We start from the raw sequence: 17,459 nt of genomic DNA on the forward strand, positions 1-17,459 counted from the left end.
GCTGAATATATGGGAGTAGGGTGAAGCAGACAGGGCATCAGTTGTACGTGGGACAGCAGGAAAAAGGCAGATCCGAAATACATGATTATGTTGCACAAAGAGGAGGACTGGAAAGCAACTGAAGGGTGGGGAATGCATGAATAGCACCCAGCAGAACTTTAAACCAAGGCTCTTGAAACCACCAATACTGACAATAAAGAACATTTATTACCACATCTGACTAGCTGAACTGCCAGTGAAGAGGCCTCACAATAGTCCCAGTTATAGCCCTGGCTGCCGGACAGGACTGAGAATGCAAATGCCGCTTGACCAGCTGCATCGCACCCCAACTTACTACACAAAACCTGAAAGAGCCACCAAAAGATGAGTCCCTGACAATAACGACAGAGCTGCAACTTCAAAAGAGTAAATAACATCATATGGCAAACTAGTGACTAGGTATTAGCAAAATGTGTTATAAAAAAGTACAAAAGGTTCCAAAAATTTCTAAAAATCATTGTGTTTGGAGTAGAAATTGTAACCCGTGGCATGGCATAATTATAGCAATCACAAGGGCTGGATCCAATTGCTGGTGTTGAACTTCTTGCAAACCTGTCATAAACACAAGGTAGGTTTTAACCTGCTTTAGGGTGAACAGTCACAAGCTGGCCAGACAGCTGGTGAACCTGAAGCCTCCAGCAGACATTTCGTGTATCCTCCAGAAACAATGCCATTTCAATCAAAATCTCTTTACTTTGGCGGGCATAAAGGTCACTTCTTCCAATGCCATTCTAAAATGCATTTCTTCCTCCACTTGCATCTTGTATGTCCCAGATGAAGTCCTGGCTTGGACTCTTCTTAGGGCACAAGAAGCGTGACCCAAATTTAACTTTAAAAGGGTTAAAACAGCAGAAAAACAAGGCAATTTGAGCATGAGTAAAAACCCAAGCTGTGTTGTCTTTACTACTGTTTTAACCAAAGTCTGCTCACTTGGAGTTGCCAGTCACATTAAAAACACATCTGGGTGAGAGAGAGAGATGACAATATAGCCATACTGCATGTGATCCCTTATTAGCGGTCAGCAAAAACCACGCTGAACGCAACAGTTTCCACCCCTTGCAAACTTGTCTCTTCAGGCCATTGCCCTTGGTGAGACAGGGTTGTGGAGAGATTTACACTTTGTCTCAAGTTCACAACAAAGCCCCAAAGCCCATGGTGAAGTTTTTCCATTCCAACTGCTTTGAAACAAGCACCAAATTATGTAGCTTCTCCCCAAACTCAGGTTCAAAGAAAGATTTAAAGACACAACCAAGAAGTGGATGAAACCAAGAAAACCAAAAGATATTATTGGCTTTTGTTGCACAAGGTTTGTGAATTCCAACAGTGAGTTTAGGGTTACATTGCATCTCCTGGACCATACAGATCACTGCACCAGGGAAAAGACCAGTGGAGCAAAAAACCTGAACCCACGTCACCTGTACAGCCATGTCTGCTACATCACTGATCAAACCATCCACTCTTTGGTCATTTAATTATAGTCGCTCAAATTTAAGGGTACAGTAGAGTTATACTCATCAAGTTGCCTTGGTATTTACTTCTACCTTCACTAGTAAACTTCATGCCAGAAATCTCATACTAATAATTTAGAACATACTGCAAATGATATTTCATGAAGAAAAATATATAAATAAATCAGGATTTACACCAAACTTCAAGATCTGGATCAGTTTTCAGTAGCAATCCTTTCTATACTTCTCTGTACTGCTTTGTAATGTCAAAGAGAATAACTTAGTCCTCTTTTCCTCTCCACCACTTAATTTTCTAGGCCAATTTTTGTACAGCCTTTTTACTTTTAATATTAGATGTGTGGAAATGCCAAGAACCACAAAAGTTAACAAACTACATCTAAATATACAGTGGGGTAGCAGAACTTCCTTTGCTACCCCACTCCCATAGGTACTTTTGTCCTTCAAATGAACCTTAACCAAAATGTCCATCTGCATATTTTCCAAGGTTTCAGCAGTTTTTCTTTCTTCCTTAAAAAATAAAATCAAAATTAGAAAGCGATGATTAAATACAAAGTTCCTCTGGAATCTGCCCGCAGAGGGGGGTTATCCACGGGTAGTCATCTCCCTCGATCTGCATACTTCTTTGTTTTTGTCTTTTTCTTTTTGTCCTCTGTTTTGGGTTTCAGTGCACAGACGCAGGCAGATACCCCAGCGATTGCTTTGGGAAGGTCAGTTCCTTTGTACCACTTGTTCTTTTCCTTGTCATACACCTGGACAGCTTTGGAGAAGACTGTATCTTCCCAGCTGTAGCCTCCCAGAATGTAAATCTTGCCTTCCCAAACGGCCACTCCAGACTCACTGTTGGCTTGCAGCAAGGGGGAGACTCTGGTCCACTGGTTGCACTGCGGGCTGTAAGACTCCACGCTCAGGATGTCAAAGCGTGCCATAGTTTCAATGTTGTCATCGCTGCCACCAATACTGTAGATACTGTCCTCCAAGGTGCACATACTGTGCCACCCCCGAGCTGTGATCATTGGCCTTTTTTCCTCCCAGACATCCGTACGATAATCATAGCAGAGCAGGTTTTTTCGGTAGGGACCGATCTGATAATCGTGACCTCCCGAGATATAAACAAATTCCTTGTAAACGGTACCAGCATGACCATAGGTAAACCTAGAAGAGGAAAACAACAGTAAGAAACCATAGGTTTTATGATTTTGGTCAAGTAGCGCTCATATTTAGTAATGAACATTCCTGGTCTTTATGGAGTGAAACCCAAACAGAGACCTTGTGGTTCTTTACTACTGTTTACCTTGTGGGGGTTTTTTTAGATTAAGAAGTGATTAAAAAGTTATTTCTGTTTTAAATAAGTCTCAACAAGGGTTGTTTGGAAAACAGGGTTGTTCTACTTCCCCAACAACAGAAAAAGGCTCTAGAGAGAAGCATAAATTCTCCTACCCGTTATTATTAAATGTTGGGTCCATCACAAGACTCCCAAGAAAGAAAAATAAGCCATTTTAAACAAAGAAAGAAAGATTTGCTAAGTAACGACTCGTTACCGATAGAGGGCAGGATTCTCCGTGTCTGTGTTTCCCTTGGCTTCCAGCAGGTGGCATTTAAATTCGCAGAAAACATAGCCTATATCAGGGGTCGGCAACATTTTTGGGCCGAGTGCCCCAAACCCCTGCAATCTTGACCTGTAAGATGTTGGTATGCGACAGGGGAGCTGCGAGGGGCCCAATCCTCGTGGCAGCGCAGCCCCGGCCCCTTCCCTGCCATCTGCCTCGAGGCACACGTGCACCATCTGCCAGCAATAAGTCAGACTGGGGCTCCCGGGACCCCAGTGCAGCTGCTTGCTGGCTGCCTGCCCCAATCCAGCCCAGGCTCTGGGCAGGTCCCTGCTGCCCACCATGGAGCCCAGGCTGTTTGCAGCAGGTGGTGGGGAGGCTGCAAGCCGCTGCACCGCGGTCCATGGAGCCCTGCCTCGGCTTGTTGCCAGAGACAGATGCACGCACGCCTCGAGGTGGACAGTAGGGAAGGAGCCAGGGCTGCACTACCACAACAAGGATCGGTCCCTTTGCAGCTCCCCCACTGTCCATCCCAACGCGTGCATGCCAAGCACAATGCCTTCACGTGCCATGTTCTGGCATGTGCGCCAGGGTTGCCTACCCCTGTCCTATATAAATTTTGGACTGGTGAAGATGAGCTGTAGCAAAGTAAGTACAACTCACTGGCAGGGGGTAGGATTTTCAAAATTCCCCTCCATTTCAATAGAAATTGGTCCAGGGCCGAGTGCTTTTAAAAACCCCGCTATGTATCCATATACCAGAGGCCTTTCTGATGCTTGATCAGGTATCATCACCATTCACAGAGAATCAGCTCCAAGGCACCTAGAGGGTCCCTAGCACTTTCACCTTTGTAGAAAGGGAGCTCAGACAGAGGCAGAATCTTCTCCCATCTGGAATAAGCACCTGCCTTTGCAAATTATAACTGTAATTTTTGCTGGAAGATATTATGCTAGTCTGAGGCAACCAGAGACGCCACAAATGCTCTCCCCAGAACTCCCGAGTGTGGAGTTTAAAACGGTTTCTCTTCTTGGAGAATCTAGGCCACATTTACGCCAGACAAACTACTGTAAAAGACTCCCGTCTTCCTCACTTCTAAATGAGTACCTGTGAACTGTGGCTGTGAACTGACAAAACACCTGTACCACCTGTGTGCATGTATGGCTGCGCCTATCCCACAGTAAGTGAAGGTATACAGAGGTAGCTTACTCCAAAATAAAACAGGTGCTAAATTACCAGTCTATCTTCCCCCTACTGTGGGATAGAGGACACAGAAAGCTGTTAAAATAGATCAGTTCGAAACACAGTAAGACCTCCCCTCATTTTCAATTCATGCAACTGTTTCATAATTAAATAATTCGGTTTTTAAAAATTAAATTCAAACAGTGGATTAAAAAAAACAAACAACACACAAGGTTGCAAGTGTCAGATTATTAGCAATCTCTCCTACTTTTCCCTAAAAAAGATATTCTACGCATGCACAAAGTAAATTTATTTAGCGGCTGCTTCAGAAGCAATTCATTCATTCTTTAGTCCTCTGCTCTTGCCACGTTAAGTATTTATTATTTCTAGAAGTTCTGTTGCAGCAGAGATTTGAACTAAAAAACACTTCCTGCCTATCAGAAAACAGATTGCCATGAAGGAATTTACAGGGATCCTATCATAAGCTTCCTCTTTCCTGCCCTTTCAAGTCTAACACATTACTGTACAATGAAGACACAGAGAGCTGGTAAAAAAAGTTAGTGTAGTGCACCGTACTTCCTACCCAGTGACTGCGCCGGCAGAGATCGCTCCTATTTTTGCAATAAGGACCTCAAGACAAATGCTTCTTGGGGCTGCCATTTTAGCTTTCCGCTGTGAGGTTAACAGTTTCAGGGCCCAACCCCTGTAGCAAGCAAAAGCAGATTAAAATAATTTAGCCCCAACTCATTTTAGCCCAGACTCAGGACCCACTGTGGTCATAAAAGCAATGCAGATTATTTTCCCTGCAAAGCTTTGCTCTCAGCCACAGACACAGCAAACCTACTACCTTATCTTTGTCCACATCTACGTTCCAAGCATTCTTGGAGGGGGGCAAAAAGTAGCGAACCACAATTACCCTGAAAAGAAAATACCTGGGAGGGAAGTGAAGACATCTTTTATTCCAGAAGCATACAAGCTCCAATGACCAGGCAGCCCCCTAACAAGTTTTCCAAATAGAAGTGATTGGTTTCTGACATTGAGAAGGAGGCAGACAGGTCACTGAGACAAAGTGCAGACTACTAGACTTCTAGTCCCACTTGATGGAGGAGAGGTTGAAACATGCTCAGGACCTGGGTCGTGGTCACGGAGCAGCCAGATGATCCCCAAAGCCTCAGAAGACACTTAAAACTCTGTATGAAGAGGGTCATTATCCACAAGACTAGTGGGTGATTTTCCAAAGATCTGTATGGCAGTTAGGTTCTTCACTGTCCTCTGCGCATTGGAATATCTGCCTTCTAAAGTGTATTGCTGAGCATACTGACATTGGGAGGCGTGACAAGAATCCCCTTCCTCCTCGTCCAATTAAGCAGAGAGGGGTATAAAAAAAATAAAATCAAACAAATGTACTCAGCCATATACAGAGCATGCTAGAACATGCTCAGCTGCCAGATCTGCTTGCATGTACATCAGAATGTGTACACAGCTAGCTCCCCTGCAGTGCTCTGGGCCAAAGCCCAGTTGCTGGTCTCAGCCAAGGTTGCTCAAAATAGAATTGGACAAAGGAAGCCTCTGCCATGTATGCCCCTGCTAGCTGCCTATGTCTCCACAGTTTGTCAGCTCAGAGGATAAAAATATACCATGAGTCTCCCTTCAAGATCGTCTGAAGGGTCTCATCAGTGATGTCACCCAGGAACAAGAGGGCAAGCCTCGCTGCTGAAGTCACAGGTTTCAGGGCATCCTGCTCAGACGGTGAACCTCAAGTCTCATGCGCTATCACAACACCTGCAAACGATACACAGGTAGACTAGCGGAAGCCCATCATTGACTAAGGATCGACATCCACATCTAGACATCAGCTCAGGAGGCAAGTACAACGTAAGGGTTCATCTTCAGGGTACTATCCTCTAAACAAGGAAAACTGATTTTTAACTTAATGATACAACACACAGGTCCAGGCTACCTAACTGATCTGTTACCTTAGGATGGAGACTGCTTGCGATCAGTGGGACTGTTTTCACATTACCTAGAAAGGAGGGTTGCTCAAATACCATGAACTAGGAATATTCCTCCTCCTCATTTCCAGGATCCTGACTGAATGGCCAGGCCACACTGGTTCTCAGAGCATCCCTCTCTCTACAGAACAGGTTTCTGAACAGATTGCTGTTACCTTGGCAAGCCTGCTATATAAGACCATGAGTCTTTTTGTGGGCTGTAAGTCTCCACTGAAGAAAGTGCCCCGTTCTCATTTCTTCCACCAACAGCTACCAGCATGTCTGTAATGGCTCCCAGGTAGAAGTCGACTCGACGCTGTCTCATGGAGGCAACCTGCAGAAAAACACAGAGCACTGACATCCTCAAGGGCTTGTCTAGACTACAAAACCCCTGCTGCTACAGTCCTGTTGTCACAGCTCTTTCTACCACTTCCCTAAAACACATAAGCTAGGCTGATAAAAGCATCCTTCTGCTGGCAGGACGGTATCTGTGCCGAGTACTTTGCTGACATATCAGTTTCAGCTGGAGGGTATAATCTCACACCTCAGCAAAGCTCGGCTCATTCAGTCCAACTAGATTGGGTGCATGTTCATTATGGTTAAAAATATTTGATCCATCGCAGATAAAATAGCCTTCTTTCTCAAGCATATGAATAATCTTGCACTCGTGCAATGAAAGTCTGTTCTACATTAAATCGTATGTCAGCACTGGAACTAAAAGTCAGAGACAATGGAAAACATGCATGAGACAAAACACCCTATGCTCTGACAGTACCTAAATCCCCTTGTAGTACTACACGTGTACAGGGATACTCTGAAAGACTCAAAAATTGAGCCACCAGAAGTTCCCGAGGCACTAGGGGTGTTTATACACACGCTCCAGGACAGAGAGAGAGAGAGAGTGTGTGTGTTTGGGGGGGGGCGTTAATTAGAGCAACTCTGAGAGCCGCTCTAATTAAAAGCACCTGGAACGTCTCATGTATCCATGTCCTTGGGCTTAAAAATGGCGGCACAGGTGCTTTAACTAAAGCTTGTCCAACGAGCTTTAGTTAAAGCGTCCCTGCCGCCATTTTAAAGCGCAGGTAAGCTGATATACAAGACACTAGCATCTCGTGGAGCACGGTAATTACCCCGCTCCAGCAGACTTGATTAATTAAGGCTGTTCCACCGTGCTGTAATTACAGAGCATCGGAGCAGCCTCACTGCTCGTGTATAGACACCCAAAGACAGAAGATCAGTCCACAGTCCACAGCTGAACATTATACGTGCCCTGTCCTACTGGGGCTCTGACTTGGAAGAAAGCAAATTAGCCTCATAGATGTTGCTTTTTGCACTGTATTTTCAACCAAAGTATTTAGCCACTCAAAGCTGAAGACAGGCACCACGCTGGATTTTCAGAATGGCTGCCTAGCTCCCAATAGGAGTTGAGAATCTGGCTCCTCAACACTGATATTTTTATGAGCAGCATAGTTTTTCATCACTTGTGCAATCAGGCATTTAAAGACATGGCCCAGGTAGCTACATATAGTTGACTGCTTTAAATTTTTAAGCATAAATAGGTCATCGTATGCAAGTAAGCATGATGAGCATTCTCTCTTTCCACCACCAAAGAGGGAAGCAAATAACCATTAAGGACTTTGAAAAAGATGTAATACAGTTCAAGTCTCACCTTTATCCACTGGTTACAGCGGGGATCATACCTATATAGAAGATTTGAAGCTGCATCCCCTCCGTTGTCTCTGGAGAAGCTGCCTCCAGCTATGAAGATGAAACCTCCCAGCACCGCAACACAGTGATGACTTCGCCTGGCTGGGAGCGGTGTTTCTGCTACCCACTGCCCCTTTTTGGTGTCCAAGAAACAAGTGTCATCACTCAGCTCCAGGCACCGCTCTGAAACCTCACCACCCACAAACAGCAGCCTCTCTTCATTGGTACGCAGAGCTGTCCGCTTGTTCTGAAGCACCGGCTGGGCCGTGACATTATTGTGATAGTTCACTGCTTCTTCTATGAACCCCTCGCAGTTGGCTTCCTTTGGGAGAAGAGAGCACACGGCGGGCTTGACTCGGTGAAGAAGGTCACTCTTGGGTATCAACGGGAAATGGATATTGTCCAGGACATGATAAGCCTCATTTTCCCTTTCTGGGTACTGTGTCAGCCACTGCAAGGCAGCCTGCAGCAAGTCATGCTCACACTCCTGCTGCACATTGCTGCTGTCCAGGTACTGGCAGAGTTTTTGGATGGAAATGTTCTGCAAGAAGTCTGGTGTGAAAGAGAGCGTGCCGAAGTTTTGCAGGATGAACGAGTCAATGTAGGAGTCCAGGCGTTTCAGGTTGTAGATAGAAGCCAGCTCCTGCAGGTACAGGTAGTTCTCCTCGCTGACTTCGTTCTCGAGATACTCGCAACAGAAGTCAACCACTTTCCAGATCTGCAGCAGATGGGCCGTCTCCAGCACGTAGTCAATATTCCCGCCATCTAAGGACAGCTCGCTGCCGTAGAGAAAATCCACCACGGCTTTGAGACCAATGTAAGAGGCTCCGAACAGTTCGACCTCTTTCTGATAGGCCTCACGCATGCCAATGGTGAACATAGAGTTGAAGTAGTCGCTGCAAACGGCCAGGAGATTGCGGTGGGCAGGAACTCGCTGCTCTTCCACTACTAGAACAATATCACAGAAGAGGCCGCGGTGTCTCTGCTCATTCAGGCTTTGAAGCACCAGATTGGAGTGGTCAGCCCATCGGTACACCTGAAATAGAGAAACAATATCAGACGGCTGTTCTCTTCAGTAGGCCGGCTCACAGAAAGCAGGCACTCTCTTGTGAAAGGTGAGAAAAAGCACATTTTTACTCTGCATTCACAACAGATCCCAATTTGCAGTAGCTCAGTCTGGCATCAAACCAAGCATTTCAAGTACAACTTTCTTGCCCTTGCTGACAAGGAACTACATAACTCGTTGCATGTTACTGTTCATCGCTGCCATCATTTCCTCCTACCTCGCTGCAGCCTCTTCTTATTTGGGGTGCTTGGGAATGGAAAAGAGGGAAGGGGAACTCGGAAGCAGCCTATCTTTGAGACTTCAACTCTGGCATGTAAATCCCCTCCAGGTAATATAACACAAGTTGCTAAAGGTAGGAAATGTCAGGCCTCACTTGGAAAAATGCAGGGCTAAGCATGCACTTGAGACAAAGGCCCGGATTCGATAACATGCAGCAACAGACCCCTGCACCGTGCAGGGCTCTGCTGACTTCATCGCAGGATCTTTCAAACAGAGTCCTACGCAGACGTGACAAATTCAGGCAGATTAAGTAGATGGCAACTATGACAGACCAGTGGGATTTTCTCTCGCTGACAAAGGGGGTTGGTTTTTTTTCCAAAGTGATATCATTTGATCTGCATGTCAGAACATATGTTATACACTGCAGTGTACAAATAGTGGAATTACACCGATATAATCCCACAAAGCACAAACTAATACTTTGTGACGCTGCCAAGCTTTGCCAGCACTTTTCTCCATGCGTGATCTTACCTTCCTGATTGAGGCAAAGTAAGAGGTGAGGGGGAAACAGTTTGGGCCTTGTCCCCCTGGAGAAAGCTTTACCAGTTATAGTCATACTTTTTCCAGGTGATCACCCTTACTCTGATATCCCAGTATTCTCTTTTTATTTTTACTTGAACAAGCTATTTCCTGGGCAAGATAAGCTACATTGGGAAAAAACCAAAACAAAACACTTTCCTACTGGAATACGGCGGTCTACATGGGTCAGCAAAGGGGAAGGTAGCCATGTTGGCTTGAATTTGCACCTTTACTTATATCTTCCCAAAAATCTTTCCCTCCTACAAAGACAGAGCATTAGTCTAAATTATTTGAAGCAAGAACGACATGCTTATTCAGTACCAGGAGGCTCTTATCTCAAAGCAGGGCCTGTAACTACCACTGTGACAAACATCTGAAGAGGATCATAGGGCGTTCAAATGTTCTCAGCGGCTCCAAGGCAAGTTGCGCCCGGCACAGAATGCATTTAAAAGTCATGTTACCTCTGAATAAATATGGCTGAGAGGAAGAAATAATGTCATAAATAACTCCAAATGAAGGCGGAACATGCAATGACTATGTGCTATATGGAGCCTCTAAAAGGCAAACCAGTAATTTTAGGGCGGCTCACCTTCCTTTTTGGAGGACAAACAGATTTATAACATCCTATTCTGAATCTCCTTATTCAAAATTACTGAATTCAACCAAAAAACGCCCATCCTCTCCTCTTTGAAACGGGCTTAGTGCTCTTGCAAACGCTTTAATGCCGTTCTTTGTGCATAACGAGATTACAGCTGACTACATGTTACCAAAGGCCCTTATGGACTAAATCCCAAATACGACTGTTGATGACAAGTTGTATTCCCAGCTCCTTGTCTCTGTGGGGAACTGCTCCCCCTTCACAACAGAGCATTAAATGAGCACGCGTGATGTTACAAAGCAATGCTTCAGAATAGATTAATACACTTCATCCACTTACCAAGTCATTTGTTCGTTCTCACAACAGTGAGAAAAAATGAGCCCAATAACTGCATGTTTCAAGACCAAGACACGTTTCATATGAAAAACAAACAGTTTCCCCGCGTATATTCTGTACACAAGGTTTAAAATTAACTAGCGAGAGAGTCCGAGGCTAAGAGCGACAGCAGCTGTATAAGCAAAAAAAGAACAACCCCAAAACAACACTGTCAAGATTATGAATTTTTAATGGGATGAATTATTAAGATGCTTGGGCAGAGAGACCACATTACTTTAAAAATGCATTATTTTAAACAAGTCCTCTGCTTCTATCTTAATGTGCGTTATTACAGCCAACAAAATCCTGAACGTCTCATTTATTTAATGGATCATTAATGAAGCTTCTTTGATCCTTAATGAAGCAAAAGCAGTGGTGAGGCTTTCCTGCTTTGAAGAACACACTGAGCCAGACTACGGAGCCAGAGGTTTTCTGGCTCTTGTGCACTAGCAGAGTCAGGACACGCGGACTGTAGGTACCGCAGAGCCATGTTTAAATACCAATCAAAGCAGAAGACACACCGCAAAACAAAAGCATTTTTTTCACCAAAACTGAATTAATAAAACTATTGACTTTAGGGTTTTAGAAAACACAGGCCTCACTTCTACATCAGCGATGTAGTGTGTGGATCCCTGCAGAATCCTAACTGAAGTCAACCGAACGGCGCATTGATGCAGGGATGCATCCATGCCCCCAACTGAATCTTCAAATACCCTGAAAATAACTTCTAGCCCTGTGGACAGTCCCATGGAGGCTGGTGGTTCTGCTTGTGCATGCAAGCATTTGCAAAATCAGGGCTCTGGTTTTCTGCAAAAGCAAAAAAGTCAGGTCTGAAACAACCAGAAATTGTGTCTTTTAAAGGTTAGAAATTGGTGTATAAATTTAAAAGAAACTGTAAAAGTTTAGAAATTAGTATATAAATTCCCCCCAAACCTCCACCATTTGAGTTACCAGAGAATCCCCAGAGAAGCTATCCAGTTGTGATGGCGCACTGGCTTTTTTTCATGGTTTGTACCTCTCTGAACAATAGCTAGTTTTCCAATTGCAATTCTTAAATAAAGCTGCATTTGCATAAACGTTGAATGTACTCCATTACCATGAACCTCGCAGCTAAATATCAACTTGTTTCACTCCTGTTCTTCCCAGCTCTTAACTGGGGAGAGGGATGGGATCTCACCACTTTTTTCATTTTTCCAAGAGAAATCATTGTTGGCTACAGGTGGCAGCGAGAGAGATTTAAGTTCACAAACCTTTGAGGATTCGCTTATTTTGTGCGGGCGAGAGATTCTAGTCTGTCGGGTTCCCTCCATTACTGCGCGACGCGTGGTCTTTCTGGAAGAGAAAACAGAAAATAAAGCACCCCGCTCTCCGCCTAAAATTAACCCCCTCACTACAGCCAGCGGCCCAACGGAGAAGAACAGCAGGGCGGTGGGCACCTATCGATCCGTTACTTCAAGAGGCGGAGGGGATGGGAATCGACGCCTTCACCCGCCCGCTACTGACCCTGCCATGTCTTTGGCTGCGTTAGGCCAGCCTGCTCCGGCGCATCCGATAGGCGCCAACGCCATCGCAACTAGGCGAAGGGCGGCCACGGGTCCGTCCCAGCCACGCGCAGCTGGGCGACGGGGGAAAGATGAGATATTATTTCCAGACCTGACACCCCCACCCCCAAAAGACTCATTCTGCTGCCAGCGAAATTACCCACAGGCCAGGACTTGGGTGCTTAGCTTCGTGCACCGGGGGCTCGGAGGCCCCCGGACTAACTTAAGTCTGGGGCGGTGTCCGGATTGGCGTCTCGTGGGAGAGCCGCGCTGCCCCCCGCCGAGCCATGACGGCAGGGCAGGCCCCCGGCCCCTGCCGGCGGGCTTCTCCACACGAGCTCGGCGCCGGGGGCGGGGCGGGGCGGAGCGGCTCCCGCCGGCCCCCCCGCGCCGCCCGGCAGGAAGCGCGGAGCAGGGGGCGGGGCCGCGCCAGGGGGCGGGGCCGCCCGGCAGGCGCCCGGGCCGAGGGCTGGGGGGGCGGGGTCAGCACCGCCATCGCCCCCTTCCCTCAGGCACCCGAATGAGGGGCCAGGCGCCTGCATTAGGGGCTGAAAATCATTCAGACGCCCAGATCGGGGTCTGCAAAATCAAGGTCACCCCTTCAGGCACCTGGGTCAGGGGCTGGGCGGTCAGGGTGGCCCCTTGGCTGCGGTATGGGGCCTGGACTGGGGGCTAGAAGGCCAGGGTCACCCCTTTAGGGTCTGGGAATCATCAGGGCCGCCCTCTTCCTTCAGGCTCCTGGATCTGGGGCTGGGAGATTAGGGCGGCCCCTTCGGGCACCCGGATCAGGGGCTGGGAATCATCATCCTTCATGGGACGTGGATCAGGGTCTGGGAATCCGGGTTGCCCCCTTCCTTCATGGGATCTGGATCCGGGGCTGGGAAACTAGGCACTTGGATCAGGGGCTGGGGTATTGGGGTCACCCCTTGCAGGCACCTGGATTAGGGGCTAGGAGATGGGGGTCAGCCCTGCAGGTGCCTGGATCAGAGCTGGGGAATCATCAGGATCGCCCCCTTCCTTCAGACGCCCGGATTAGGGTCTGGGAAATCGAAGTCGCCTCTTCAGGCACCCGGATGAGGGGCTGGAAATCATCAGGGACACCTGGATCAGGTGCTGGGAGATCAGGGTCACCCCTTCAGGCACCTAGAAAGCCCTGGGGATTCCCATTAAAATGGGCTAGGCAGTTGTCCTGGCTTCGTGGCTCTTCTCCCCACTCCTGCTGATCGCCTCTGGGTGAACAAGGCTGCAGGACCCCTGAGTGCCATGCTCTGCCCAGCCCTCAGCCCCAGCGCAGGTCTCCAGGGCTTGCTTGCATGAGCGGCTGACGGTCTCCTGGCTTCGCTGGGCCCCACGTCTTGCAGGTTTGGGCCCTGGCAAAGAATTGATGCACCCCTGCTGAGCCCTGGGTGGCTGGAGACGGAGCCTGAGGGCCAGCCCGAGACGAGCTGGAGTAAGGCTTCAGGGCTCGGTGCCAGGTGGAGCCCAGCAAAGACCAACCCCTGCTCTCATAAGAGTCCTAAAGAAGTGGGGCTGGAAGGACGTCCAGAGGCCACCTCGTCCAACCCGCCGCAGGATCATCCCTGTCCAAAGCATCCCGTCCAATCCAACCTCTAAACTCTACGTAAAACGCGACCGTCGACCCTGACACAACGCAGGCCTCGCACCCGAACCTGCCCCAGGCAAAGCAGGGGGACCAGGGCAGCCTCCGTCCGGCTTCTGGGCTCAAGAGATCCCAGGTAGAGGCTACGGTCCCTGCTGCAGGGGAAAGCAGCTCCCCTTCCCCTCCCAGTCCCTACCAGTCTGACCAAGGGGTAAAATTCCTGATCCCAAATACGGTGTCGGTCTGACCCCCAGTGGAGGGGAAAGACCCTCTAGCCAGGAATCTCTGGCTTTGGTCTTAGCAGGAGCATTGGCACAGCCCAGTCCCCGTCCCCAGCCTTGATCCTTTTGTCCTCCTGGAGGAGTCCCATCTCATTAGCAACTTTCTGTATCAAATGACCAGTGGGATGGGTACACAGAGCTGGAAGAGGAAGGTGAAGAATGAGGAGAAAGAGGGTGACGGATGAGCAGCGATGGCAAGCGATAATGCCCTTTAAGCCTGCAGTCTCCCATGACCCAAGAGGTCTGGGACCCCAAACAGAAACTGCTTTAAATGGCGAGCCTCATCCCTCTCTTCACTGGAGCCAGGGACCGCATCACAGTTCTGTGCCCTGGGGAAGACCCTGCTCCCCGGCTCTCCCCAGATTCCTCGTTAGGGATTGCTGTCAACAGGAGAGGGAGACCATTAACAGCACTGGGGGCCTGTATTATCCTGCAAAGGAAATCCTGCTAAGTCCCTTAGCTTCCCCCCAGGCACCGCCTGAGCTCTGAGGGAAATCATGGAAGGGGCAAATTCTGCTGCAAATAATAAAAGGAAGAGGCCAAACCTCCTCTCATTTGCACAGAGGCAAATTTGGCCTTGGGTCACTGAAGGCAACGAAGCAGATCATTTTCCCCCCTCCAACGTCATACTTGTGTGGCTCAGAGCAACTTTTAATTTTCCATGCTCCTAAAAATAAACACCATTTTTAAACATACCTGGAGCATGAAGAGAAGGAAAAGACAATGAAGAGCAGGGAAGGAGCGAATGTGTGTTGGTGAAAATGCAGGATGTGGCCCTACGGTGAGGGCACGAGTGGCTGGGGCTTCTACACTGCTACGGACAGGGATTTAACCTGGATGGAAAAATGAACACCGCACATCCCACTAAGATATAGAGATCCTGGGTATATAGAGATCCCTTCCAGCTGCAGAAGATCACAGAAGGGGCTCCTTTGAATTGCAGTGGACTGAGATTTGACCACCCGCCTATGTTTTCCTTTCAAGTACAGCGAGATCAAGCAGCATCCGCCTTTCCACAGCGTAACCTCAGGAATTGGGGTGAAGAGACAGGAACAAGGCCACCAGCTGCAGATGGCATTATGGGAAGGATGGGAATGGCAGACTAAAAAACAGAAGACCAATGACTGGCTAACAAAGAAAAATGGCTATGAATCCTGGGGGAAAAAAAAATATATACACACGCACACACATATTCTCTGTGTGTGTATGTGTGTATAACCTACACACACACACACACACACACATTCTTGTTCTTGGCCATATATATATACTAAACATATATGGGCAAGAACAAGGCCATATATATTACTAAAGAAGGAGGGAAATTTGCAATCATGCTGATGGCAGCAGCCTACAAAAGTGTTGGGTCTGATCCTCCCACACACTAAGCACCTTCCACTTTAATTGACTTTAATGGGAATTTTTCTTAATTCCTACTGCCTTCGATATCGTGTGAATTGTGGCATTCCCTACTGTAATAAGCTAGCGTAAGGCCCCGATGCTGCCGAAGACACTATGTCATCTCAGGAGTCTGCCTGCCTGGCGCTGCTTGCAGGGCCAGGGGTTTGAACTGCATAGGGGTAAGCCACATTTCATCATTAACATGCAGGCTGGTGCTTTTCAGCAATTACTAAATAACTGCATGCTGGCCTGCTAAGACCACATCAGATGTGGCAGCCGATTTTGAAATGATGGGCATAATCATAACTGATTTATGAACAAAGTCCTGTTCATTTTCAGGTGGAACACGCTTTTTTCTTCATTTATTTTTTACTGCGCTTGTCTATTTTTTTGCAAAACTCAGTTGTTCACAATGGCCACCCCAGTCTTTTGGAACTGCCGGGGTTCCAGTGCTATCGCCCAGCTTTCAGAACTGCGATCTTCTCCCTTTGCAGTCCAACCTCTGATTTTCAGGTAGGCTGAGACTCAGATATGCTTTTTCCATGTGTGTAGGTGCAGATATGCAGGTGCAGGTTTCAGTCTAAAGTGCTGAACTAGCACAATGCACTGACATTGCAGCTAAACCGTGTGATCTAATCGTCCCGATGGTTCATCTATACATTTAAGTCCATGTAGAGGGGTTTTCCCCACCTCTTCTGTAGAATAGATAAGGTCATTTTTAATTCCTCCCCAGCACTGGCATAAACTCCTTTATTCTCTAGCCTTCTAAAGCCGTGAGTAACCCTCGTACCAACAATATATGCTGGGTTTTGTGTTTGTGAGCATGAAATGAATGTTTTTAATTTTCAGCCCAACAGGGGGAGGTAGCTGCATCTGAAACGGGCAAATCCGCAGGCAGGCACGCACACCCACACATGCACACACACACTGCCTGAGGGACGGAGGAGCTGTCACTGCCCCAGTCACCCGTCAGGAAGCCCGAGTTGGAGACCTTGTGCAACCCTGCTGGGGGAAATGCGAGCTCATCCCCACCCAGAGTTCATGATCTTTAGCATTCCTGCCTGGGGTAATGCTTTTTGGTGGCTTCCTTTCTTCCTACAGCCAGCTATTTGCATGCAGCATATTTATTTTACCTTTCTTTCTTTTTTTCTTCACTTGCATTAGCAAAAAATAAAAGAAATAAAAATGCCTCTGTATTTGTGTGAGCTTTTGTGGTATCTACCCTGTCCTCCTGTCTCTAAGGCTGCTTCCCTAGGTAGCTGGCTCCCCACCTTTGGAAAATGCCCCATCTCTCCCCAGTCAGGATACAACCTCTCTCTTTCACGGCTCCTACCTGCACCAGAAAGCTCCTTGTCAGGTCTCCTCCTGTTCTGCTCCCTCCACATCTTCTGGAAGCTCTTCTCCAACCAGAGGTGCTGGCAGGGATGCTTTCCTCTTGCACCGTGTTGTCCCCTGTCTCCTGATCCCCCGCTTTCCTAAGTGTGTAATGCATCACTTTCTGTTCCAGCCAGTGTACCCTTGCCTTCAAACCGGTCTAAAAAAAGACCACCTCGGCCATCAAGCCACTGGGGCCCACTACAGATCCCTGGCAAGGATTTGGTTCGGTTTCATAGGCTTCCTGCATCCTCGAGCTAAAACCATGACATCATCACATTGAAATCCCAGTAATGCTTTGCAGAAGAGAATGGGGGGAGAAAAACCAAGAGGAGGGGGTGAGGAACCACCACTAGGCTGCAAAGCAAGGGGTGTTCCTCCACCGTTTCCCATTTTGATTGGCAGAAAGGAGCTCAGAAGAGGCTGGTTCCCCTGCCTCCACCTGCCTTGGGACCCGGAGGCAGAGCTCCAGCAGAGCAGAGCCGAGCTCTGC

At 47.7% G+C, this 17,459-nt stretch overlaps 1 protein-coding gene across 4 annotated transcripts; it reads right to left on the minus strand.

The window, feature by feature from the left end:
* Positions 1-1,299: 1,299 nt before the first annotated feature.
* On the minus strand, positions 1,300-17,268 carry KLHL36 (kelch like family member 36). 4 transcript variants are annotated; one of them, XM_090062452.1, is made up of 5 exons: positions 16,926-17,268; positions 12,020-12,101; positions 7,895-8,968; positions 6,402-6,559; positions 1,300-2,660 (listed from the first exon to the last, which is right to left on the minus strand). In XM_090062452.1, exons 2-5 carry the CDS (start codon positions 12,077-12,079, stop codon positions 2,105-2,107), a joined length of 1,848 nt encoding a protein of 615 aa, XP_089918578.1. In that variant the 5' UTR covers positions 12,080-12,101; positions 16,926-17,268; the 3' UTR covers positions 1,300-2,104. The 4 variants fall into 4 exon arrangements, with proteins under 4 accessions (XP_089918578.1, XP_089918579.1, XP_089918577.1 ...); XM_090062453.1 differs by lacking the exon at positions 16,926-17,268 and adding an exon at positions 12,471-12,701; XM_090062451.1 differs by lacking the exon at positions 16,926-17,268 and adding an exon at positions 12,475-12,614.
* Between the last annotated feature and the right edge of the window lie 191 nt (positions 17,269-17,459).

Source organism: Crocodylus siamensis, chromosome 9, assembly GCF_052110815.1.
Source record: "Crocodylus siamensis isolate JL-2025a chromosome 9, ASM5211081v1, whole genome shotgun sequence".
NCBI classification, from domain to species: Eukaryota; Metazoa; Chordata; order Crocodylia; family Crocodylidae; genus Crocodylus; species Crocodylus siamensis.

What these genes read in the sequence shown, in the direction of transcription:
- KLHL36 (XM_090062449.1), bottom strand. Translation starts at nt 12,337, where the DNA reads ATGGCGTTGGCGCCTATCGGATGCGCCGGAGCAGGCTGGCCTAACGCA. An exon ending in AAATAAGCGAATCCTCAAAG is followed by an intron (nt 8,969 to 12,019) that starts GTTTGTGAACTT and finishes TCTCTATTTCAG; the next exon opens with GTGTACCGATGGGCTGACCA. An exon ending in TATATAGCAGGCTTGCCAAG is followed by an intron (nt 2,661 to 6,401) that starts GTAACAGCAATC and finishes TTCCTCTTCTAG; the next exon opens with GTTTACCTATGGTCATGCTG.